We start from the raw sequence: 21,814 nt of genomic DNA on the forward strand, positions 1-21,814 counted from the left end.
GGGGGAGTGCAGGCGCAGGCGGCCGAGGCGAGCCGAGCTTAGCCGTAGCCGAAGATGGCGGCGTGCGGACGTGTTCAGCTCCTGCTGTTGCTGCTGACGGCCCAGTGCTGCTTCGTGCTGCTCGTTGCGGGGCTCAGACCGCCGGCCAGCGTCAACCTCCACCCGCCGCTTATCGCCATTAACCGGCCGCTGAAAGCCGGAGCGGCTCCGAACGGCGGGAACGCGGGAGCCGCCTCGTCGGTGTCTCAGCCCCGGAGAAGCGGCGGCTGGAAGCTGGCGGAGGAGGAGGCCTGCCGGGAGGACCTGAGCCGGCACTGCCCCAAACACACCTGGAACAACAACCTCGCCGTGCTGGAGTGCCTGCAGGACACCAAGGAGGTGAGCTGACCGGGCGGCTAAATCGGGACGATTAGTCGACTGTAGACTTTAAATTTCAGTGTTGATTAATCGGTAATTTGTAGCTGGGACTGAATTACAGTGTGAGAGAGGGCATACAGTACTAACATACAGCACTAGTGCCCTGTGACTTCTACACTTCTGCTACATAATGCTGGAGCTGTTAGATACAGCTCTGGAAAAAAATAAGATACCACTTAAAAATGATGAGTTTCTTAAATTTTACCAAATTAAAATCCTCTGAAATATATAATCAAGAGGATGATGGATGATCACAACAAGCCATATTAATATATCCATGACAAAAATCCCCTATAATGCAGCACCAATGTTTTATTTTTTAATGCAGTGGAACAAAAAACGTAATCTTGCCATCAGGCAACAAATGAAAAACATTGTTTTACTACATGAGTGAAAACTGTCTTTAAACATCAACTATATTTCTTTAAATGTTCATGCTTAAATACTGTAGATATTGTAAAACATTTTAAATTTATACCTGCGCCATAGAGGTTTAAACACTAAATATTTATTGTGATGACATCTAATTAGGTTAATTTGACTTCTCTGGTCACCCCATTTGTATATATACAAAATATTTCTTAGTATCTGTCCAAAGTTAAATAAATCTCTGCTGTGTTTCACCACTATCATTTACAGTCTCTAATCTGGATATAGAATGGTAGAATGGGTGGGTTTAAAAGTGAGGCAGACAGATGTCATCAGCAGGGCTCTGACCAATCAGTATATTTTGTGATGCATTATGGGTGTTTGATACCTAATTGTACAGCGAATAAAATGCACTGTTGATATTTTGAACAGCACTAATTATAATGTCTGACAGGTCATATAGTGCACTGTTTGTTTAGTTGAGTAACTTGTGTGAAATGACCATCTCAAAGCAAATGTTTATTTATTATTTATAGACAGCGGTCAGTTGTGCACATTTGGTATAATATAATAACCATGCGCTTAAAGTTCTCAGAGACTTGTGAAGAGCACATATTGATGATTTTTGAGGAGTGTTTTGTCATAAATTTGCTTTGTGTTTTCAATTTAGACTTCCCAGTGGCTTTAAGCTGTCACTCTTAACTTTCTTTCTAGAACATTTCTAGAACATGTTGGATATATAGGGAGGGTGGATCTTTCTGCTGTTGACCTTTTAACTCCTGCATTTACTCCAGTATTAAAATCAGCTAGATTAAGATAACTGTTTACATATCTTTGCATTGACTGTTGTGCTTTAGCCTTTCAGCTTTTATGAACTTTTGTCATATTTTATAAGCAAATTCTCTTGACAGGTAAAACTGGTGTGGTGAATAATAATGAATGATAAAATATTAGCCAGCTCAATTTGGCTCATTCACACCTTCAGTCCACAGCCTACCGACTGCTGCTGGCTCTTGGCAGCTACAACCCCTACCAGCTGTCGGGCCTTCCCTGTACTGTTCTGGCTGTTTTCTAATGTCATATTTTTGGGGGAAGAAATATTGTTCCTAATTCTCCTAGAGATTTTGAGACTGACTGACCTGCTGAAAAGAATCCAGTTCAAGACCAACTTTAACTGGTTTAAGATGGTATAAACAGGGTTATTGTGGTTGAAAGCTGGTCATCCAAATTAAGTCATACCCTGTGCTGGTAACCAAAATGATTAACCACCTCTTGACCAGCACAATGTATGCTTGTTGACCAGATTGGCGATGTTGGTCATTCTAGTCATTGTGCTTGTTGATGCTTATTCTGTTTAAACAGCTTGGTTTTGTTGCCCATGCTGATTAACTAGAACAGGTCAGTTTTGGTCATACTTGTGGTTTGGCTTGGTCCGGTCATTTTTGTACTCCAGGAAAACCATTAAACTCAAACTTAGTTTGACCTGGCCATGCTTGGATGATTTATGTGGTGAGAGAGACCACTTAAAAATTATGAGTTTCTTTGATTTTACCAAATTGAAAACCTCTGGAATATAATCAAGAGGAAGATGGATGTTCACAAGCCATCAGACCAAGCTGTACTGCTTGTATGTTTGCACCAGGAGTTACATAAAGTTATCCAAAAACAGTGTGTAAGACTGGTGGAGGAAAACATGCCAAGATGCATGAAAACTGTGATGCCAGGGTTATTCCACCAAATATTGATTTCAAAAATCTTAAAACTTTATTTTTTCTCTTCTCTCAGACAAGGACAGACAGTTGAGGCTGCAGTGTGAAAAGGCTCACCAAAACTGGGCAGTTGAAACATGGCGAAACATTGCCTGATCTGATAAATTGTAGTTTCTGTTGAAGCACCGAGTAAAATGGTTCTGTGAACCCACATTGCAATGTGTCAACAGTCTGTGGGTTTAGTGTTTATCAGTGGGCTTTCTTTTCAGATCTGAATCAGGTAGCACATGTTTGGGATGTGGTAGTACCTGCTTATGACAGTCAAGCATGACACGGTCATGGTTATTTTGACCAAGTCTCAAAGGAGCTTTTCCAGGATTTGGAGTCACTGCCATTAAGAATTAAGGCTGTTTTGGTAGAAAAGGAGGCCATACCCAGTGTTTATTAGTCTTGTTTTTTTTGTCTCCGTCTGTCTTGCTTGCTGGATTCCTCTGTGCAGGCTCTTGGCTCTTGTCATTTAGCCTTGGCTAGTTTTAACTGTGGACTGTGAATGTGGCCATGGATTGACATGAGTGGAATGTGTTAGCTGTATGCCGGGCTTAAAAATGCCCTTATTATTTGTTTCCTTCTCTATCCCTTGCTTCCTCCCTCCCTCAGTCTCTTATTCTCTCTTATGCTTTTCCCCTCTGTCCGTCCTTGGCTAGGCGGTCGCACAAGATTTCATAAGCATACGCCCAAAGTTCATTTGCTGGAAGACAGTAAAACAGCAGTTTTGTCTTTTTTTTTTTAAAGGAAGTGACTGACGAGGCATGCAGGGTCGGAGCTTGGGACCGGCACAGCTCTCTCATTATGGTCACAAGTTAAACGACCCGTGTGTTTTGTAGGTTTTGTTTTCTATTGTTCTTCTTTTTTAACCTGTCTATCTTGCCAGTGTTTCACTACCTAACCCTTTGTTCAACCTTCTGTCTCGGTAATTCGTGGCTGAGGCTGCTCATTAGAGCTGGAACAAGGGTTGTTCTTCATCTTTGTGAAACAGATTCCTGCACAGAATGAAAATACAAGTTTTCAGGACCCAGAATCTCTTTTTCTCTTGGTTTTCCATGTTTTTCTCTATGCGCCGAACCTGCTTTAGAAATTCTGTATTTTCTTTAAAAAATTCTAAAGGTCTTTGCTGTGCTTCAAGCATGAACATCCTTTACTTTGAGCAGAAAAGGGTCATCATTGACCTGACTGAGCTTCCTGCCATCGCAGTCATTGTTAAATACTGTGCTCTGCTGGATGACATCCAAACAGATGCACACACCTCCTGACACATGCCCGTTTTCCTCCTCCTGACAGTAAAGATTGTTGCGGTTCTTTGGGAAATGAAGCCCTGCATCACTCAGGGTGCCATCACTCACTGGTGCCTGTCTGTTACACCAGGATTTGTCACAAGGATTTATATTATTTTCAAAGTCTCTGGGCCCAGTTTTTCATATAACTGCTGTAGGATGCTATATGTTTGTAGAAGTCTGATTGTGAGGCTTGAGAACAGACTAAAATATAGTGATGTGAAAAAAGACACTGGATGAAAAGCTTGATCTTTTTTTTATCATATTGGAACATATGGACATCTTCACTAGAAAAAAATACTGCAATGTAAAAAAAATGGGGCATAAGTTTATTTTTATTATATAATTAAAAAATACAGGCTTGAGCTTCATTTAAAGATGAGGTAATAAAACTGCACACACATACAACTGATTTCTGCAAATTTCAAGTTTCAAGTCTCATTAGTAGAAATGCCATTTTGTTGTGAGGAAATTTTTCTAGACACCCCCACAATTATACCGGTGATTTACCTTAAAAACCAGATGTTAAACCTGGGAATAAATAATTTACACAATTTTAAAACATGTAAAAAAAAAAACAGCCAAATGCTTTGGAGTTTACTCGTGTTTTATGGTCAGTCCAGCTGAAATATTTCCCACATTTTTGTTAGCATTGTTAGCATTGTGTCAGGTTAGCAATGTTAGCTATATCAGTTGATAAATTTGAATTATACAGTATTTGTGCATCACTAGACCCTGAATCTGTGTCCACATATTGAAGTTGTACAGTACTGTGTGCATGACTGTATAGTACTACTGATTTTACTACTGTTTAAATACAGAGTGCAGCTGACTTTGATTCTGAACTTTGGGTTTGTGAAGTTTTCCTGGTTTTCTGTGCAGAAGTCTGATATGTGGAGAATTTCCATTTAATTTAATATCTTCTAAATGGAACTTGGGAATTCTGGCATCTGAGTTCAAATATAATTATTTTAAATGTGTAAAATTATGATTTTAAATTGATATAAATACAATTACAAACCAATCAAAGAATATTTTTGCAGTTTTCCATGTGTGACCGTATGGATTTGGGAGAAAAGGCTGACCTTTCTACCGTTGCAGTCCAGTCATTGTTAAATACTGTAGTAAATGGCATTGAATTAGATTTCTCAGACTTCAGACTGAAATATACCCATTTTCCCTCTCCTGAAGGCTAAGACTGTTGTGGTTCTTTGGGAAATAAAACTCTGAATCACTCAGGCTGGCATCTGTCTGTTACACTGAGATGTGTCAGATGGATTTATTCTGTTTTTAGACTCTCTGGGCCCAGTGTTTCTAATGAATGCTGTGCGACACTGTGCGTTTGTTAAAGTCTGGCTCTGCTGCTGCTGAAGGACAGGGCCGAGACGCAGATTCACACCTGAGGGATTTCTCCAACAAAGGCCTGTCAGCTTTTCTATGTGCTAATTAGCTTTGTGACCGTTTTAGTGTATTTAAAAGTTTAGTTTAGATTACTTTTACACTGACAGCGCTAGGCTGATGCTCTTATTCAGAGTTCTTATGGCTTGATGGGCTTGTTAGTATTGTTACATTATGGACTGATTTATTATACAGCATGTTGAAATGCTGACATTAATTTTTGCTGAATTCCACATTTTTAATTGTATTTATTTGTGTGGTTGTTTACATATAATTGAACATTATCAATATTTTAGCCAATCATGCAGTGATCTAGGCATCAAAAAAACAAAAAAATAGAACCTAGTACTAGGAATTGAAATAAGACCCTAAAAGTGAAAATCACTGAAAAACACTGTTTAATATTGTAAGACAATATTCTTTGTCTCATTTTTTTCTAGGAGAATGTGGCAGTTTAACTACCTATTACACCACACCAACAGTTCTAACAGACCTATCTGTATATTTGTCAAGTTATGATGAATTCCAGACCATAAAACAATATAATGGTTTTATTGTGGGCAATATGCAACTGTGACTTTAGACAGCCTTCAAGTATTGATACATTAATCTATTCATCGTTTTTTTAAGATCTGGTGTTTTTATGTGTTGCTAAACAGAATAATAAAGTAAAGCAAGCTATAACTAGTAAAGTAAAAAATATTAAAACATGATAACACTGGCTTTTAAATCTTTAAACATCAAACATATCTGTGTGGAATGTTTTAAATCAGGACTGCACGATTCTTAAATAATTTTACTGGATTTTCTTTCTGAAATGTATGTAGTTATCAAAGAATACACAATTTTCTTTACTAGTGTTAAAATCCAGAATGTTTTAATAATACATTGCATGTACATTTTATTGTGAAGAAAAATGAATCACATTGGGCAGATTTAATATGCCTCTGGAAGAGATGTTGTGGAAAATGAATTTGAAAATGAATATGAATTTTCCTGTGGAATTAAACAGCAAAAAGCTAACATGATGTTTTTAATATAATTTGACATTGCTTCTGACAGTACATGTCCTGTGGTGTGACTACAGCGCATGTGCACATTGCAGTGGAGATACTGAAATAATATATTTTGCTTCTGTATTTGAAATGATGTGAAAGCCTTGTACATCCATAAAAACATTTGTAAATCTGGATAACCATTATTTAATGTAAAGGTTTTGTACAAAATTGATTATTCTTCATATTTGCCACATATTCTGGGCCTAAAAGCAATCAGTTCACATCTTTTACTGTGCCGTTTAGAGTGATCTTTGTAAATGATCTTTGTTCTAATTGACTTTTGTTAAAAGAAAAAGGCTTTTCTAAAAAGCTTTCATCTAATTTCATCATGGGTAGTGACGTGGAATTTTGTATATTTTACATTTATTGATTTATGTGGTGTCAAATAACATTTTATTGAAACATAGATGTTCTAAATCCCTTATACTCTCCTCCAAATTTCTCTTACCAAAGTTACTGCTTCATTACTCCATGTGATTGAGTAAATCTGCAGTGAAGAATTTTGGTTGAATACATCCCAAAAAAAAAAAAAATTGTCTTTTTTTTTTTTTTTTTAAACATTTGAGTATTTTATCCTCTTCATTCACATGAATGCAATGTATAGAATTGTAGAGAATTGTTTGCCATACATTAAGTGTTAGAAAATCTCAATAGCATAATATCATCATTATCGCAGATTACGTATTGTGATAATATTGTTTTGTGAGATGCCCTGTTATTCCCACCATTAATAATGAGTGGATAGTCCAGTCAGCTGTAACATTACAGTTTTATAGCCTGCCTTGGTTCGCATAGTCAATTTTGTGCAACCATAAAGCACTGACCAACAAAAGCATGGACTCCAAGACCTATGAAGTTGTCCTGTGGTATCTTGCACCAAAACATCACCATCAGCAGTCCTGAAAGTTGCTATGTGAGGCCATTTAGTATAATCAGTATTATCAAACTCATTGAAACACTATTTTGACCAGTAAATACTGCTGCACAGTAGCCAACCCCCCACCCCCCCCCCCCCCCCCCCCCCCTCCCTTCTCCAGACGCAGCATGCGAAGTTTGATTCCCCGGCTATTGTTTAGCTTCTTTCAGCGTATCACTGAGTTTAATTATTGCCGTAATTACTTTGCTGGGGCTCTGAAACAGCTGTGGCCTTCTGAAGGGCTAAATAGAGCCTATAAATCTCTCCCTCCCCGTCTCCCCCAGGCTAGACTCTTCAGGGCTTGTCTTTCTGGCAGAGAAGCTGCAGGCAGAGGGGAAAGGTGGTCCAGACACAGCTGCACCTTGTCTCTCACTCACTACACTCACTCAATTTCATTTGCATTTTGAGCAGGCTGCTCGCATGGGCGCTGCGGAGGGCTCGCGGTAAACAAAGGGCTGAAGTGTGACTGATGCGGGGAGATATTCCTGAGGGACGCCAGGCCTGATGGTGAGCTTGATTGAATCATGGGAGGAGGAGGAGACTCTGATAAGCTGGAGAAGGGAAATGAAATGGCATAACGCTTAATCAGGTGCTTGGTGTTGATTTGTGGGGAATGAAGAGGATTCAGTTCATGAGAGAGAGTGTCTCTCTCTCTGTCTGTGTGTGTGTGTGTGTGTATGTGTGTGTGTCTGTGTGAAGGTAGGGGCAGTGGATAAAAGGATGGTGAATTAATCGATTGAGCAACTTTTATGAACAGTTAGTTCCGTCCATGTGAGTGTGGCTCTCGCCGAATTCCTCTGCCTGTAATTAGTGCTTCTGCAGGATTTGACAGATCTGCAAGCGAAGCAGACCCTCTGCACCCAGCTGGTTGGAGACCAATGCTGAGAGGCTGTAATGGGTTGGCTTAATGTAGAAGAAGAAGAAGATTAGGATGAACTAAAAAAAAAAAAAAAAAAATATATATATATATATATATATATATATATATATACACTTAACTATGGTGATATTATGTTTAGACATTATGTATCAATGCTTAAAACAGTATTGAATTGTGCTTCAACTAATGACTATTTTAATAGTCGACTAATCTGATGATTATAAGACTTATAAGTCTTAAAATGTCTTAAATTAAAATTCAGGTAATTAAGGTCTTAAATTGTCTTAAATGTACTGTAAATTTGCTGTTATGTTAGCAGCAATTACAGAACATATTAATGTTAGCAGTGAGCTAGCTAACATACTAATTTTAGCAGCAAGCTAGCTAACGTACTAATGTCAGTAGCAAGTTAGCTACATTACCGCAGAGAGAATGAGGCTAGTGGAGAGCTAACTAACATTAGCGGCAGCTAGCTAACGTTACTGGGGAGAAAAGGTTAGCGGCTAGCTAACATGCTAACGCCAGCAGCAATTACGTAACATTTTAACAATAGCAGCGAGCTAGCTAACATACTAATGTTAGCAGCAAGCTAGCTAACATACTAACGTCAGTAGAAAGTTAGCTACATTACCGCAGAGAGAACAAGGTTAGTGGAGAGCTAGCTAACATTACTGAAGAGAAAAACAAGGTTAGCGGCTAGCTAACATGCTAACGCCAGCAGCAATTACGTAACATTTTAACGATAGCAGTGAGCTAGCTAACATACTAACCTTAGCGGCAAGTTAGCATAAGTACTTACGTTAGCATCGAGTTAGGTCAAATACTAACCTCAGCGGCAAGTTAGCTAAAATACTAATGTTAGTGGCGAGCTAGCTTACATATTAACATTAGCGTGAGCTAGCTAACATGCTAACTTAATTTTTAGGTCTTAAATTCTATTTATTTAGGTCCTAAAATTTCAGCATTAAATTTCACATTTGCAATGGTGCCAGAACCCTGGGTTAGTCAGTTAGCCACAGTTACTTTTTTATGCCCTCTATTGTTTGTGTTTATCAGTGAAGGTTGTGAACCACTTCATGTTTTACAGCATCTTGACAGCTAAACTTTGAGGGCCTAAAACAGATTTTCCAAGACATTTTGATAATTGATGTAATCACAATATATTGAATCTGTACATTATACTTTTGTACTAATAGTTTTGGGATATAGCTTATTTTATTGTTGCACAGTTTTTGTGAATAACGGTTTTTAGTGGATCTGCAACTGCTGATGTATTTTGTCTGCACATTAAAACATTAAAACAATTACTGTGTATCATTAAAATGTCTTTAAATATTATCATATGATATTTGAAACCGTATCACCCAGCTCCATCAGCGTACTCAATAAAGTAAACCGCAATGTGGCTTTTATACTGTTTATGTCGATATAAGAAAGTACTGTAATATTGTATTGACTGAAATAAAGATAAAAATGTATTGTGATAGAAATTTTAGCCATAATTGTGCAGCCCTGGTTCTGAGCCAGTCTTCTAGCTCAGCTTCCAACCTTACAACATTTTTCTCTCCTGCTTTTGTTTCTGTTTGAATGCTTCAGGTTTTATATGGGATCTGTTCCTTCTCACCTGTACATAAAGACCTCAACACCAAGGGAGCTCTTGTTTGGCTTTCAGTAAAGTAGTCTTATTAAAGATTAATACTGCAACACGCTGCAAGCGCCGGCACATCGCTGTTCAGTTCAGGAACAGGTGTAAACCCTTATCACTGTAAATGATTAATAGCTGCTCTGCTCTCTGCTGTTTAATTTCTCTGTGCCTGGTTCGGTCTGTTAGGACTTCTGTTCCTTCCCATACAAAACTGAGAGCTAAAGAGGAGCTGCTGATGTTGATTCAGGGCACTAAAGATAAAGTGGACATTTGCTTACTTCACTTCCTCGAGGCTACACTACATGTCTTTACTGGTCTTGAAAGTGGAAGAGCTTTTTTATGTATGCAGTTGAGTCCTGAAGCACATAGTTTTGGGTTAACAGGCCTGCGCTTTGTCTTCTGCATGTATTTGCATGATTGTGTGCTTGGGAAGATGGTAATGAAGCCAGAGAACATTCTGCAGATAATTTTTTGCCTTTCTTTTCTTTTTTTTCTTACTATTTTTTTTGTTGTGTTTATTCTTTCCACTCAGACTTTCATTGTTGATTTGTGTGCATTTATGAAACAATAAAAGTAGAGAGTGCATTTTTATGTGACCATTTCCCTACAATTTTCTGCATTTACCGATTTAATAAATGAGTTAATCCACCTTTATCAGTAGCAGATCTTGGCACATTTAAAAAAATATTTATTAGAGGGTCAGTAATGAGAGTGGGGATGGGGCTTAGTGAAGAGCAAGCAGAGTACAGCTAATCAGACATTTCTGCTATTCACAGGACATTTTTTTTTATTTAATCATCAATTTAGGTGAATTTACATGCATGGTAGAATTTACTTTCCAGCCTCAAAGCGGCTCACCAGCTGGATCATTTCACAGCATAAACTGTACATTTTTCTTTTCTCGACAAATCACTTGTTTTAACAAAATATAAGGTGATTAAAATAGTACTTAAATAGTTTTATACCTAAAGAGAATAAGCAAGTGAAATTTATACAGTAGTCCAATATCAAAACACAGGAAAAGATGGTAGCCAGATTGATTACAAAGTGGCAAACGATGACTAGTATAAATATTAGTGCTCAATTGTTGAAATGAAATTAAAATGCCTCTCCATACTATGCTAATGGTTGTGATAAATGACCTAGTCTCTGTTAGCTAACTATAACTGAAGCTCAGTGCTTACCTGCTCAAGAGAAATTTAGCCCACTTGGCATCCATTTCTGGACATTTTGGTCTCCATCTGTCAATCCTACTGCCAATATTTACTTTCATTTTACTCCTTCTTTGGTCATAGAGCTTTTTATATGGATGCCAAGGCTTTTCAGGCTGTGTGGAACCTAATGTTGCTTCTGCTTAAACAGTTGTTTGCCAGCTTCCATGGCTGCAGCACACTGTTTGCCTGCTATTGTGTTCTATACCTGGCAACCTGGGGTAAGGAAATGGGACTGGGGGAATGGCAATTGGCAGGTTTGGAGGCTAAAAAGAACACAGGCTACTGTGACTGTCACTCATTCTGGTCCTATTATGAGTTCCTACAGAAAATATACTACATTTTGGTTCTTTAAGTATGAATGAGCCTTAATAGGTTTCAAATAATTAATACGATTTAAATTTGAATGATTTTTTTACAGTATTTGTTTTGTATATGGCCTTTAAGATGACATCTTGTTAAATAATGTTGTAAAACAACTTGTTTATTATGGCATTCTTGCAAATGCACAGCTATTGCACATTTTATACACTTTTTATATGAATGTTTTCAGATTTACACTCATTGGAAAATCTATAGCATTGTTTTTTGTTTTAGAACTTTGAGACTCATCCTAGTCTGTGGAGAACTTGACCCCTGTCCCACCCACTCCAAAAACAAGGTCCTTTTAGAAATGAAGTTCTCCATTTTGGCACGGATATGATGCCATGTGATCTCTCTCATGACAGTAAATTTGATCATTTATTATTAACTGTGGGCAGCACTGTGGCACAGCAGGTAGGCTGTGTGTGTGCACGCGCCAGAGTTTGTGGCTTCAATTCTTGCTGTAGTGTCTGTCTGAGAGGAGTGTCCATATGAGTTTCTTACAGGTGCTCTGGTCTTTTCCCACCTCCCACAAGCACATGGTTGGAGGACTGGACTTTCTAAATTGACTCTTGGTCTGTGTGTGTGTGGGGTACTCTGTGGTGGACTGTTCTGCTTGAGGAATATGTCTGTGTTGTGTCCAGTGGTTCCATCTAGGCCCTGGAGGCACTGTAATGATCAAAAGTTTAATGCATGGATTGTTAGCTGCATAAAATAAATCAACATTACAAAGTAAAGAAAACGCAGAGTAGTTGCACAGCTAAAGTGGTGTCTATGCTATTTTGCTGTGTGCTGTAATGTTGCTGAGTGGGTATTGCATTGTGGATGGCAATTAAATCCAATATGTCGTTGCAATGTTTTGATTTTAGACACAATAAGTAGTTACACAGTGTTGTCTCTGTCTGTGTAAATGCGTGTGGGTGGTGGTGGGGCTGGTGATGTCATGGCCCTTGCATTGTTAAATATTGCGATATGTACCATAAAAAAAAATGCAATGTAATTTTTTTTTCAATATTGTGCAGCTTTAGTGGATGCTATGGTCTCACAGCAGTTTTCCTACTCTAGGTTTAGGTCAGGAGGATTGCACAACTCCAGTACTTGAGGACCGGTTTCTCTATTCAAATACACCTGATTCAACTTATTAGTTACTTCCCAGGCAATGTGGACGTGCTTGGGTAGGGCAGCTGCCAAACTTTGCTGGCACCCACGTCCTCCACGACTGGACTTGTGTACCCAAGATTTAGATTAAGGTGTGTACTGGCAAAGGACAAAAAAATAATAATAATAATAATAATGATAATAATAATTAAAGGCATTTCTTGATGGAACTGCATTTAAAATATTAGTGACCTTCACCAAAGTATCTTAACACCTTTTTATTTACTACATTGTGTTCAGCAGGAGGAAGTTTAAGTGTGGAAGGGGAAGAGTGATGATAATTCACCCTGACAATGGGAGTGATGGGCAGGCTGTGATGGCTGGTGTTGTTGACTCAGACGTTGCTTGCTGAAGCCTAATTCTTCAGTTTTATCTCCCAGTTGCAGCAGTCACCCTTGTGTTTAAGGATGAATGGGTTTTACGATGCCGTGCTGCATTACGCTCCCATTCGGTGCTGTGATCTGTTGTGGGATTCTATGTCATACGGTCATTTGGGGGGGGTGTTTACCTTGGTTTTGATGAATAAATTATTAAAAATAAAATGGCAAAGTCTTATATACCCTCTAAATGAACCTACCCAAATATGAGTGCAAGAAACAGTTTGTAATTAGTAAAAAAAATGTAACATGCAGTGATGGTTCTTTAGACTGTTAAAAGATTATTCAAATTGTTGCATTTCTATTACGGACATGTTTTTTATTCTGTAGCTAGGTTAACAGAGCAAATGAAAGTGACCCAAATCCAGTCTATTTCATTATATGTGTCATTTGTGTGGCAGTGTCAAGAGCAAAAACTGAGTACTGGTATTATGAATGTTGACTTGGTAATGCACACGATTAATCTTAAAACTTTCTTGCATTCTTTTTTTTTTTGGTAATGCTAATTATTTTAAAAGTCTTATTAATAAGGCCAACAGGCTGGCACTGGAACTCTTGATAGCTCCTGTGATGTTCTTAACATTGGGTTTACTTTGTTCCACAAAATTATACAATATATAAAAAAATCAGACTTCATTAGCAGACTAACATCTGAATAATATACAATACAATAGACCTTAAAAAGAGACAAAACCCCAACAACTTCAACACTGCTTTCTTTACAAAACAATATTTTTTTAAATATTTTAAATGGTTCCATAAACACTATAAACAGATTTTAAATACTCAATATTTAAGTGTTTTAAAGAGAGAGATTTTTCTCAATTCAACAAGTTAGACAAGTTTAATATCAATGTACAATATGTTCTTCTTGAAGCTATTAAAGGCATTACAGGATTTTCTTTAGTCTTTACTTTCTTCAGTTAAAAAAGTTCACTGTGCAACCTTCAAGCTACAGTAATAATATATTTAATCAGAGCTATAGTTATTTTAAAGAGTGCAGATGTGGTGTTGTGTGGCTTTGTTGGTCTCACAATTTCATTTTTTTTGTTCTACTATAAAGTGAATGTTAATATGATTACTACTCGTGGACATGACGAGTCAGAACCTGTCTCATGGCGTGTGGTTTGATTTGTAACTGAAGCTGAAACTGTAGGAGCTGAGGCAGGTACCGGTCAGTGAGGAGAAAAGTGCTTACTCACGCTGAAAGCTCAGGAGTTCAGGCCAGAGACTCTTCTTCTGTTCAGCCTGTGTGTGTTAAAGAGAGGAAATGAGAACATCTGGCAGGAGTGTGTGTGGTAAAATTCCAACGCAGCATAAAAATACAGAATACATTGCCTTTGCCAGGGGGAGTGTCCACAGTAATTTCAGGTCAGCTTCTGATCTGGGTGGTATGAAAATTCATTCTGGTCACTATTTTGAGTTTGTTTTCTCAGTATATATTTTTAATAATTACTTAATGTTTTGACATGGTTTCTCATGTTAACCTTTTTTTTTATTTTAAAATCATTTTTTTTTTTTTTTTTTCAAATTTAATAATTCCAAATTTAATAATGATAACTAATGATTAGGTCAAGAAAATATGTTACTTTTTCTGCAATATTAACATCTGGCTACATTGATATCAAAGCAAACCAGATTCTTGTTTCTCATGTCACTGCTGATGTTTTTGTCTTTTAGCTTAAACCAGGAAGGAGATTAATTAAACAAACTAATCAAAATGTTGCATTTTGCATCTTAAAAATATTTTTGACAGCCAATCAGAAGTCTAGATTTTGGAATATGAAGGCTGACCAAATATTGTAATAATAATTGTCTTGCTTCATGGTTATTATGCTGTTAGAGCTGCATTAATAAAACCAGATTTGTAAAATCAGAGTTGTAAAAAGTTTTCATTGATTCTCTGAGTAAATATTACAATCCTTTTGATGTTTAGATATTTTGTATTTGATTTGATCTTTGTTTCAGACACTTTAGATTCTCTCTGCTTCTGATTAATGCTGAAGTAAAATTAAATTGCTTCTAACAACAGTTTATGTTAAGACAACCCACATAAAATTAAGCATTTTTAGTGTACCAGTAGTTTGGTTTCTAATTTTTCCTGCGCATCTCAAATGCAGTCAAAGCAGTGCCATTAAGTTCTCATGATCCACACTACAAAATAGTTCCACACTACAGCTTAGCTTCAGTGAACATTCCTCATTACAACAGGCTGTGAATAGCATCTGTAAATGGTGCCTAGAGGATGCTTTGCTTGTACACAGCAGTAAAAACACAGGATCAGACCTGGATCAGGCTTAAACATTATTCCTGGACTGGCCCAGATCTTGTGAACATTCCTAAATATCCCTTATAGCAATATAAATAAATAAAATGTATAATTCAGCAGTATAATAACAAAAATAGTATTTTTGCCTTTTGTGCAGCCCTAATACATCCCAGTGTTCTCCCATGGAGAGTTTTCCTGTAGGCTATGTGTTGGCATCAGGAGAAACACCTACCGGCTGCTTGAGGTGCAGCTGCTCACAGGAGCAGATGGCAGTGGTTCAGAGAAATTCAGTGAGTGGAGTAATTATTCTTCTCATTGGAAATTAGTTCTTATCTTTTTTTGAGAGAGGTGGAAAAGTAGAATAAGGCCCTTCTCCACATCAATTTGTTGTTGTGTTTTATAACCAACATCGCTGATAAAAACATGATCAGTCTGGAAAGAACAAAAACTGCTCTTCTTCAAAAGCCTTGTGTCTTCTGTTAGATTCCTTCGAGACACCATCTGAGCTATCATGTGGAATTTCAGGAGGCAGGTACTGACACTGTAAGTGTAAATGTGTGGATGAGACATTACAGTGTTGAACTGTGACAATGCCGGAGTCTAGCTTTTGTTGTTTTAGTTTTTTTATTATTATTATTATTATTATTATTATTATTTTTTTTTTTTTTTATCTTTTTTATTTTTTTTAGCGGACCTATTGTACATACTGCATTTTCTGTAAATGTTATTTTATTTTCATAATACTTTAAATCACTTTTGTATACAAAATGTATTTAGAAGAGACACCACACTAAGCCTATTTATCTAATTACCCTACATGTTCTGTCTTAGTAGTTGCCTCCTCAGGGGAACCAGTGATCCCATGCATGATGTTATGTCTGATTAGATTATTAGGGGTGGGACAAAATATCAATATCTTGACATAGTATATTTGTTTTGTTTGCGATACACTATTGGTACGTGGTCTGAAATATATATTATTGTAAGATTTTTTTTTATTAAAACAGTAGCTCTAAACTTTCTAAGACTCGCCTGACACCAACAAATCCATAATTCCTGGTATTTGATTATTTAGCTTTTTTTTTTTTACCCCCATCAGTAACACAGACACCATTAAGTATAGTAGAGAATTGCCTTGTCATTTATCAAGTATCACAGAAGCACAGTATTGTGATACCGTTATTGTGAAATGCCCTGTGATTCGTACCCCTACCTCTCTGTTTCTCCTCCATGCTAAGCTGTTTTTACACTGAAACAGAGCATCTCTAATCAGAAGAGTAGTTACATACGAATCTTGTAATGAATGAGTTCATATGGAGCAAAGCATTTGAGAAAATTCATGGTTTATAAATGTTTGATCATTTTACTGGAAATTGTACTCATTTTCTGAAAGCAAAACTATATCAAATGTTTCAGTAGTGAAGCCATCTTTTAAAATCTTTTAAACTCCAGAAATAAACCTATTAAACCTGCTTTCAGTCAGTGAGGTCACAGTAGCAGTAATGCAAGCATAAAACCCATGTACTGTAGGAAATGTGAAATATACAGGTATGTTTTCTTTGCTCTTTTTACTAAACATATGTTGTCCTTCCAGAAATTAAAAGAATATTTTGGTGTGAAAAAAAAGTTCACACACTTTAATATTTGATTGGACCGCCTTTAGCTTTGATTGCAGCACGCATTCATTGTTTCAATAATCTTCTGCAAGATCACAAGATTTATTTCAATCCAGTGTTGCATAAATTTTTCATCAAGATCTTGCAGCAGCATTGATAATGGTAGAGTCTGACCACTGCACAAAGTCTTCTCCAGCACATCCCAAAGATTCTTAATGAGGTTAAGATCTGGACTCTGTGGTGAACTCTCTCAATCCATGTGTGAAACTAATGAGCTCCCTGAATCACTCTTTCACAATTCCAGCCCCATAAGTCCTGGCATTGTCTTCTTGGAATATTCCCGTGCCATCAGGGAAGAAAGATCCATTGATGGAATAACCTGGTCTATATTCAGTATATTCAGGTAGTCAGCTGACCTAATTCTTTCAGAACATACTGTTGCTGAACCCAGACCTGACCAACTGCAGCAACACCAGATCATGTACCTAGTTAAATCCAGGTGACAACTTTTTTGGGGGGCCAGGCAGTGTATTTTTTAATAGAGTTTTTAGCAGTTTGGCTCCATTAACCCCTTTTCATCGAGGACTCACTGGTGGGGCTCCCTCTAGCAGTGTGCGGTCATTTACATTTTGGGATGGTAATAGTGATGAATATATTTACATGGTTATTTTTGTTTTCTCTCTCAGGAGCTATTTCAGGCCCTGGCTAAAGATCTGCAGCTGTCTGTAGCTAAGCCACAGGGAAAATCAATATAAAGGATAGGGTGACATCTCAGTAGGGGTTTGTGTGTCTGCTATATTTACATCCTGGTGTTTGATTTCCATTCATAATATTGATTGGCCAATTTTGTTACTGATTTTTCTCTGTGGTCAGTCATAAATCTGCTTCCGTTAGCCGGAAATGCTGTGTGTGTGTTGTTTATATAGGAGCTGGATGAGTTGTGGTGAAACAAAACCAACCATAACATTTAAAGTGAAAGGCAGGTGTATCATATGGTATTCTGGAGCTGAGGCTACACAATAATTCAATATTGATATATCACAATATAAAATGTGTCAATAATGGTGATATGATTTTTAAACACACATTTTTGATATTCCAATACTGGGTGCATTACGTGAAAGGACACATTTATCTTTTAGAATTTTGTAGGTACCTTATTGACCACAATTAAGTAATATATTGTGATTTATACATTTTGCTAATATCCAACCCTAGTAGTGGGGATGACCTGACCAAGAGGGTCGTTTTGTAGTTGATCATTTTAAGCCAATTATAACCACACATGTGATTGTGTGGTTGGATTTTATACTATAATTTTATTTTAAATGTAGTATTCTGTGTTAATTTACTGCTGAAAAACACAGTTATAGACCAGGCTTTGCTGTTAACTGGTTTTAGATGGTCTTAGTCTGTCTCTGATGGTTAAGATGGTTTATAAAACTGGTGACCTGTGCTGGTAAGAAAATATTTTATTTATTCAACTTTATCAGTGTTTTTTTTTTTCCCGGATTCCAACGCACCTACTGAACTAAACAACTCATTAACAGACCATCACTGAGTTAGGGTGATGTGTTAAAGCAGGAAAAGCACTAAAAGGTGTACCACAGTGGTCCTTTAGGTCTTGGGTAGAATAGCACTGGATTAGACAGTCTAAAAGTAAAACCAGCAAGAACAAGCTGTTCATCAATCTGCTCATATTGGCTGAAGAACTAGTGGGGTGAAGCTGGCTGACCAGTTTAATCACCCTGGTTATCCTGGTGGACCAGCTTGGTCAGGTTGCTCATGCTCAGTCAGATTAATAAAATCAAATATATATAAAAAAAAACCATACCTGCCATTGATCGCCTCTTTATTTTTTTTTGTACTACTAAAAGTACTACAAGTACTACTCAGCAGCTTGACAATACCCCAGAAATATCTGTAATAAAAATAATTCATCAGTTTTAGAGAGTAAATGCAGTTAGAATATTCATTCAGCTTTTGTGTTTGGAGCTGAAACACACCAGCACTGTCTAAAAAAGCCACGATTCCCTCATGAGCCTGTCAGGACATGCTAAAACTTCATTTCGGTGCCTCTAGAGCAGAATCCATTTTCACCCCCCCGCCCCCCCCCCCCATCTTACCCCAAACATAGCTGATCAGCCACAACCTGCTGAGTAAGGTTTGCCTTTTATTTTATTTGAACTCCTCTTTATTTAGATATCAGAACTTCAGACTTTACAATAGCGGTACATTTAATTAATAAAATTTTTTTAACTAATGTCTCATTTTATTGTTATTTATACAACATTCTGAAGCAATAGAATGAGTAATGTTAAAAAAGTGTCTGTCAATTATTAATTGGTTTAGACATTACTTAACCATTTAACAACATTTATTACTGGTGCAAATACTGTTATTTGTGACCCTTATTGAAAAGTGTTCCCAAACTTCAGATATCAGAACTGTTCTATGAGATTTTCACAGTATCATAACCATCTCCCAATGTCAAACATATTATTTATGACAATGTTTTACAATTACTCTAAAGCATTAACAGAATAAAAACATGATAAGCAATGTTAAATATAATTGTTTACAGCTTAGTTCACGTGAATTGGTTGTCCGAAATTTATTTCTGTAAACACGTGGGTTTATTTGTTTTTCCTTGCTGGATTTCTCACTCAAAAGCACTATCCGGATGGGATTAGTTTCTAAGGGGGATTGGGGGTAATTTTATCTTTTATGAGTGGCCCTCTGTGATTTTATTCCCATCCGGAATGACCATGTATGTGTTTTTCTCAGACGTCCTCTGAGAAAATTACAGGCTGAGTTATCTACTGTTTTTCACTGAACTCCGGTAATTTTATGAATGAATGAATGAATGAATGAATGAAGTTCAACTTATAAAGCACCTTTCTAGAAACCCAAGGACGCTTTACAATTAACACGTTTTACACACAAGCACATTACACATCTACACTCATTCACCCACCGGTGAGAAGCAGCAGCCAATAGCGCACAGCGTACTCTCAACCGGAAACAACCGTCCACCTGGAGGACTGCATCGGGCACTACAACATTTACCCAGCACAGAGTGCCAATCCATATCTGGGCACAGTCATACATACATTTACACACACACTTACACATACACACTAGATCAATTTAGAGTATTCAATTTTCTGGGGAAATTTAGAATATCCAATTTACCAGATCAATTTAGAGTATTAAATTTTTCTGGGCAATTAAGCATATCCAATTTACCTGATCTCCATGTTTTGGACTGTTTTAATAAAATAGCTATTTTCCACTGCAATGCACCGTAATTACACTTTGGACGTGCGTTTCCAAGAAGATCCACATAAACAAAACAGCAAGTGGAAATGGAGGAGCTACTGAACACAATGTCATGTGACCGAGAAAGCCAAAAAACTTACTGGTCTTCCTGTTTTTTCAGCTGCAGTCAGAATGCAAGAAATTTATCACTGAGTAGAAGTGTGAAATATTTTCACACACATCCCCCTGAGAAACTAATCCTGTCTTAATACGGCTATAGGTTATGATGTACCTACTTTATAAAGCCTAGAATAGTGGATTAAGTGGGATGCTAACAGATGACCTTATCCAGGTTAAAGCTACAAAGCTAGAGGAAACAGCAGCCGGTATCATTTGTTTTGGAGGGCAGTGCAGGGATGCAGTCGTGTGGGAATCTGTAGGGCTGAACAGTGCAGAGTTAAATGAAATAGATTGAAACATCCATCCTTACTAGAAGCATTTGTTTGAGCGTGGGTTTGGTATGTGAATCTGGATGGTTGATTTGGGTGTAGTCGCTAAGATCAAATGGCCTCCTGATATTGGCAGCTCTTCTTACTCTATTTAGGGTTGGGGATGGCTGTGTGGGGTATCTCCGGTGCTGGCATGACTCACTGTATTCCAGAGCGTCTCTAATGAAGCCACGCTGTGTAGGCCTTCCCTGCCGAACGCCCGGTGTGGTTTCTCTTTCTGATGCTGGCTGTGTGGAGTCTAGTGGACGTGAACTGAGCATGACCTAGGAATATGGTATTCTACACGTCTCAGCATTGCTGCAGCAAGTCTGTGTGCTAATCTCAGGGCAGAGAATTCTGGTTTAGAACGTAAAAATTTCTGGACCTGAATTTCCACCTCTGGTTAATGGAATACCATAAATAAAGGAGTGTTTGGAATAACAGGCCTTGGCCTGTTTACATGCTACAAGTGTAGGTGATGCAAAACCTTTTTCTCTGTAGTAAAACTGTAAGAAGCTGCCTGTTCACTCTCTACTCCATTTAATAATTTCAGATCAGTAAGAAGAAACAACCCAAATGCCTCATGTTTGAAAATAGACATAAAAACTAGATAAACATAATCAAACAAAAGGTTTGTAGGACATGAAATATTTGATTTGTATTAAATTAATATTATTAATTTTTAAATGAAGTTCAGGAAAGCACTACTGATATCATTTTTATTGAATATATATTAAAAGTTGCTGATTTACTTCAATATTTTAAGTATTTTCTGTTGCAATTAGGATTTTCAGTAATATGTTTGTGTGCAATACTTGAGTAGAAATCCTCAATGTTTAGGTGTGTAATATTATTTAGAATAAAATTCCTGGACTGTTTAGAGGTTAAAAATACAAATTAATTATTTACCCTGCAATTTTAGGACAAATATTCATCTTTAAATTTGTATTTGCCTTTTTTATGACTAGTTGTGTCGTTTTTTTTCTCAAACTGTTTCTCTCTTCTCTTACAGGAAATAGACATTTCTGCAGACTGCAACCATGTAAGTTTTCTTTTTTCTCCTGATATTTTGTATTAGAGGATTTGCATTAAAAAGCTAATGGTTAATCACATGACTAACTTCAGACTGATTGTGTCTGATGATGTTCTCATTAAACTCAGTGACTCGGTCAATGAATGAATCATAAGGTAATTTTGAACAGATGAGTCATGAGTGAGTCACCTTCTGCTTTGTTCAGGGCTCCTATCTGAACAGACTGTAACTAGTCTACAGTATGAGTTTTGTTAAAATAAATTTAACTGACCATGTCATTCAAAATTTGTTGTCATAATGCAAATTGAGGTCTAC

General features: G+C 37.2%; 1 protein-coding gene across 3 annotated transcripts in view; it reads left to right on the forward strand.

Moving 5' to 3' along the window:
* Positions 1-21,814, forward strand: part of glg1b (golgi glycoprotein 1b) — a 56,116-nt gene continuing 34,302 nt past the window's right edge. For 2 of the 3 annotated variants that reach the window (XM_022679512.2, XM_022679514.2), the window contains exons 1-2: positions 1-378; positions 21,479-21,508. In XM_022679512.2, coding sequence (XP_022535233.1) covers positions 55-378; positions 21,479-21,508 — 354 coding nt within the window. In that variant the 5' untranslated portion in view covers positions 1-54. The remainder of the gene's footprint in view (positions 379-21,478; positions 21,509-21,814) is intronic. The other variant, XM_022679513.2, reaches the window with a different exon arrangement.

Source organism: Astyanax mexicanus, chromosome 9, assembly GCF_023375975.1.
Source record: "Astyanax mexicanus isolate ESR-SI-001 chromosome 9, AstMex3_surface, whole genome shotgun sequence".
Classification (NCBI taxonomy): domain Eukaryota; kingdom Metazoa; phylum Chordata; class Actinopteri; order Characiformes; family Acestrorhamphidae; genus Astyanax; species Astyanax mexicanus.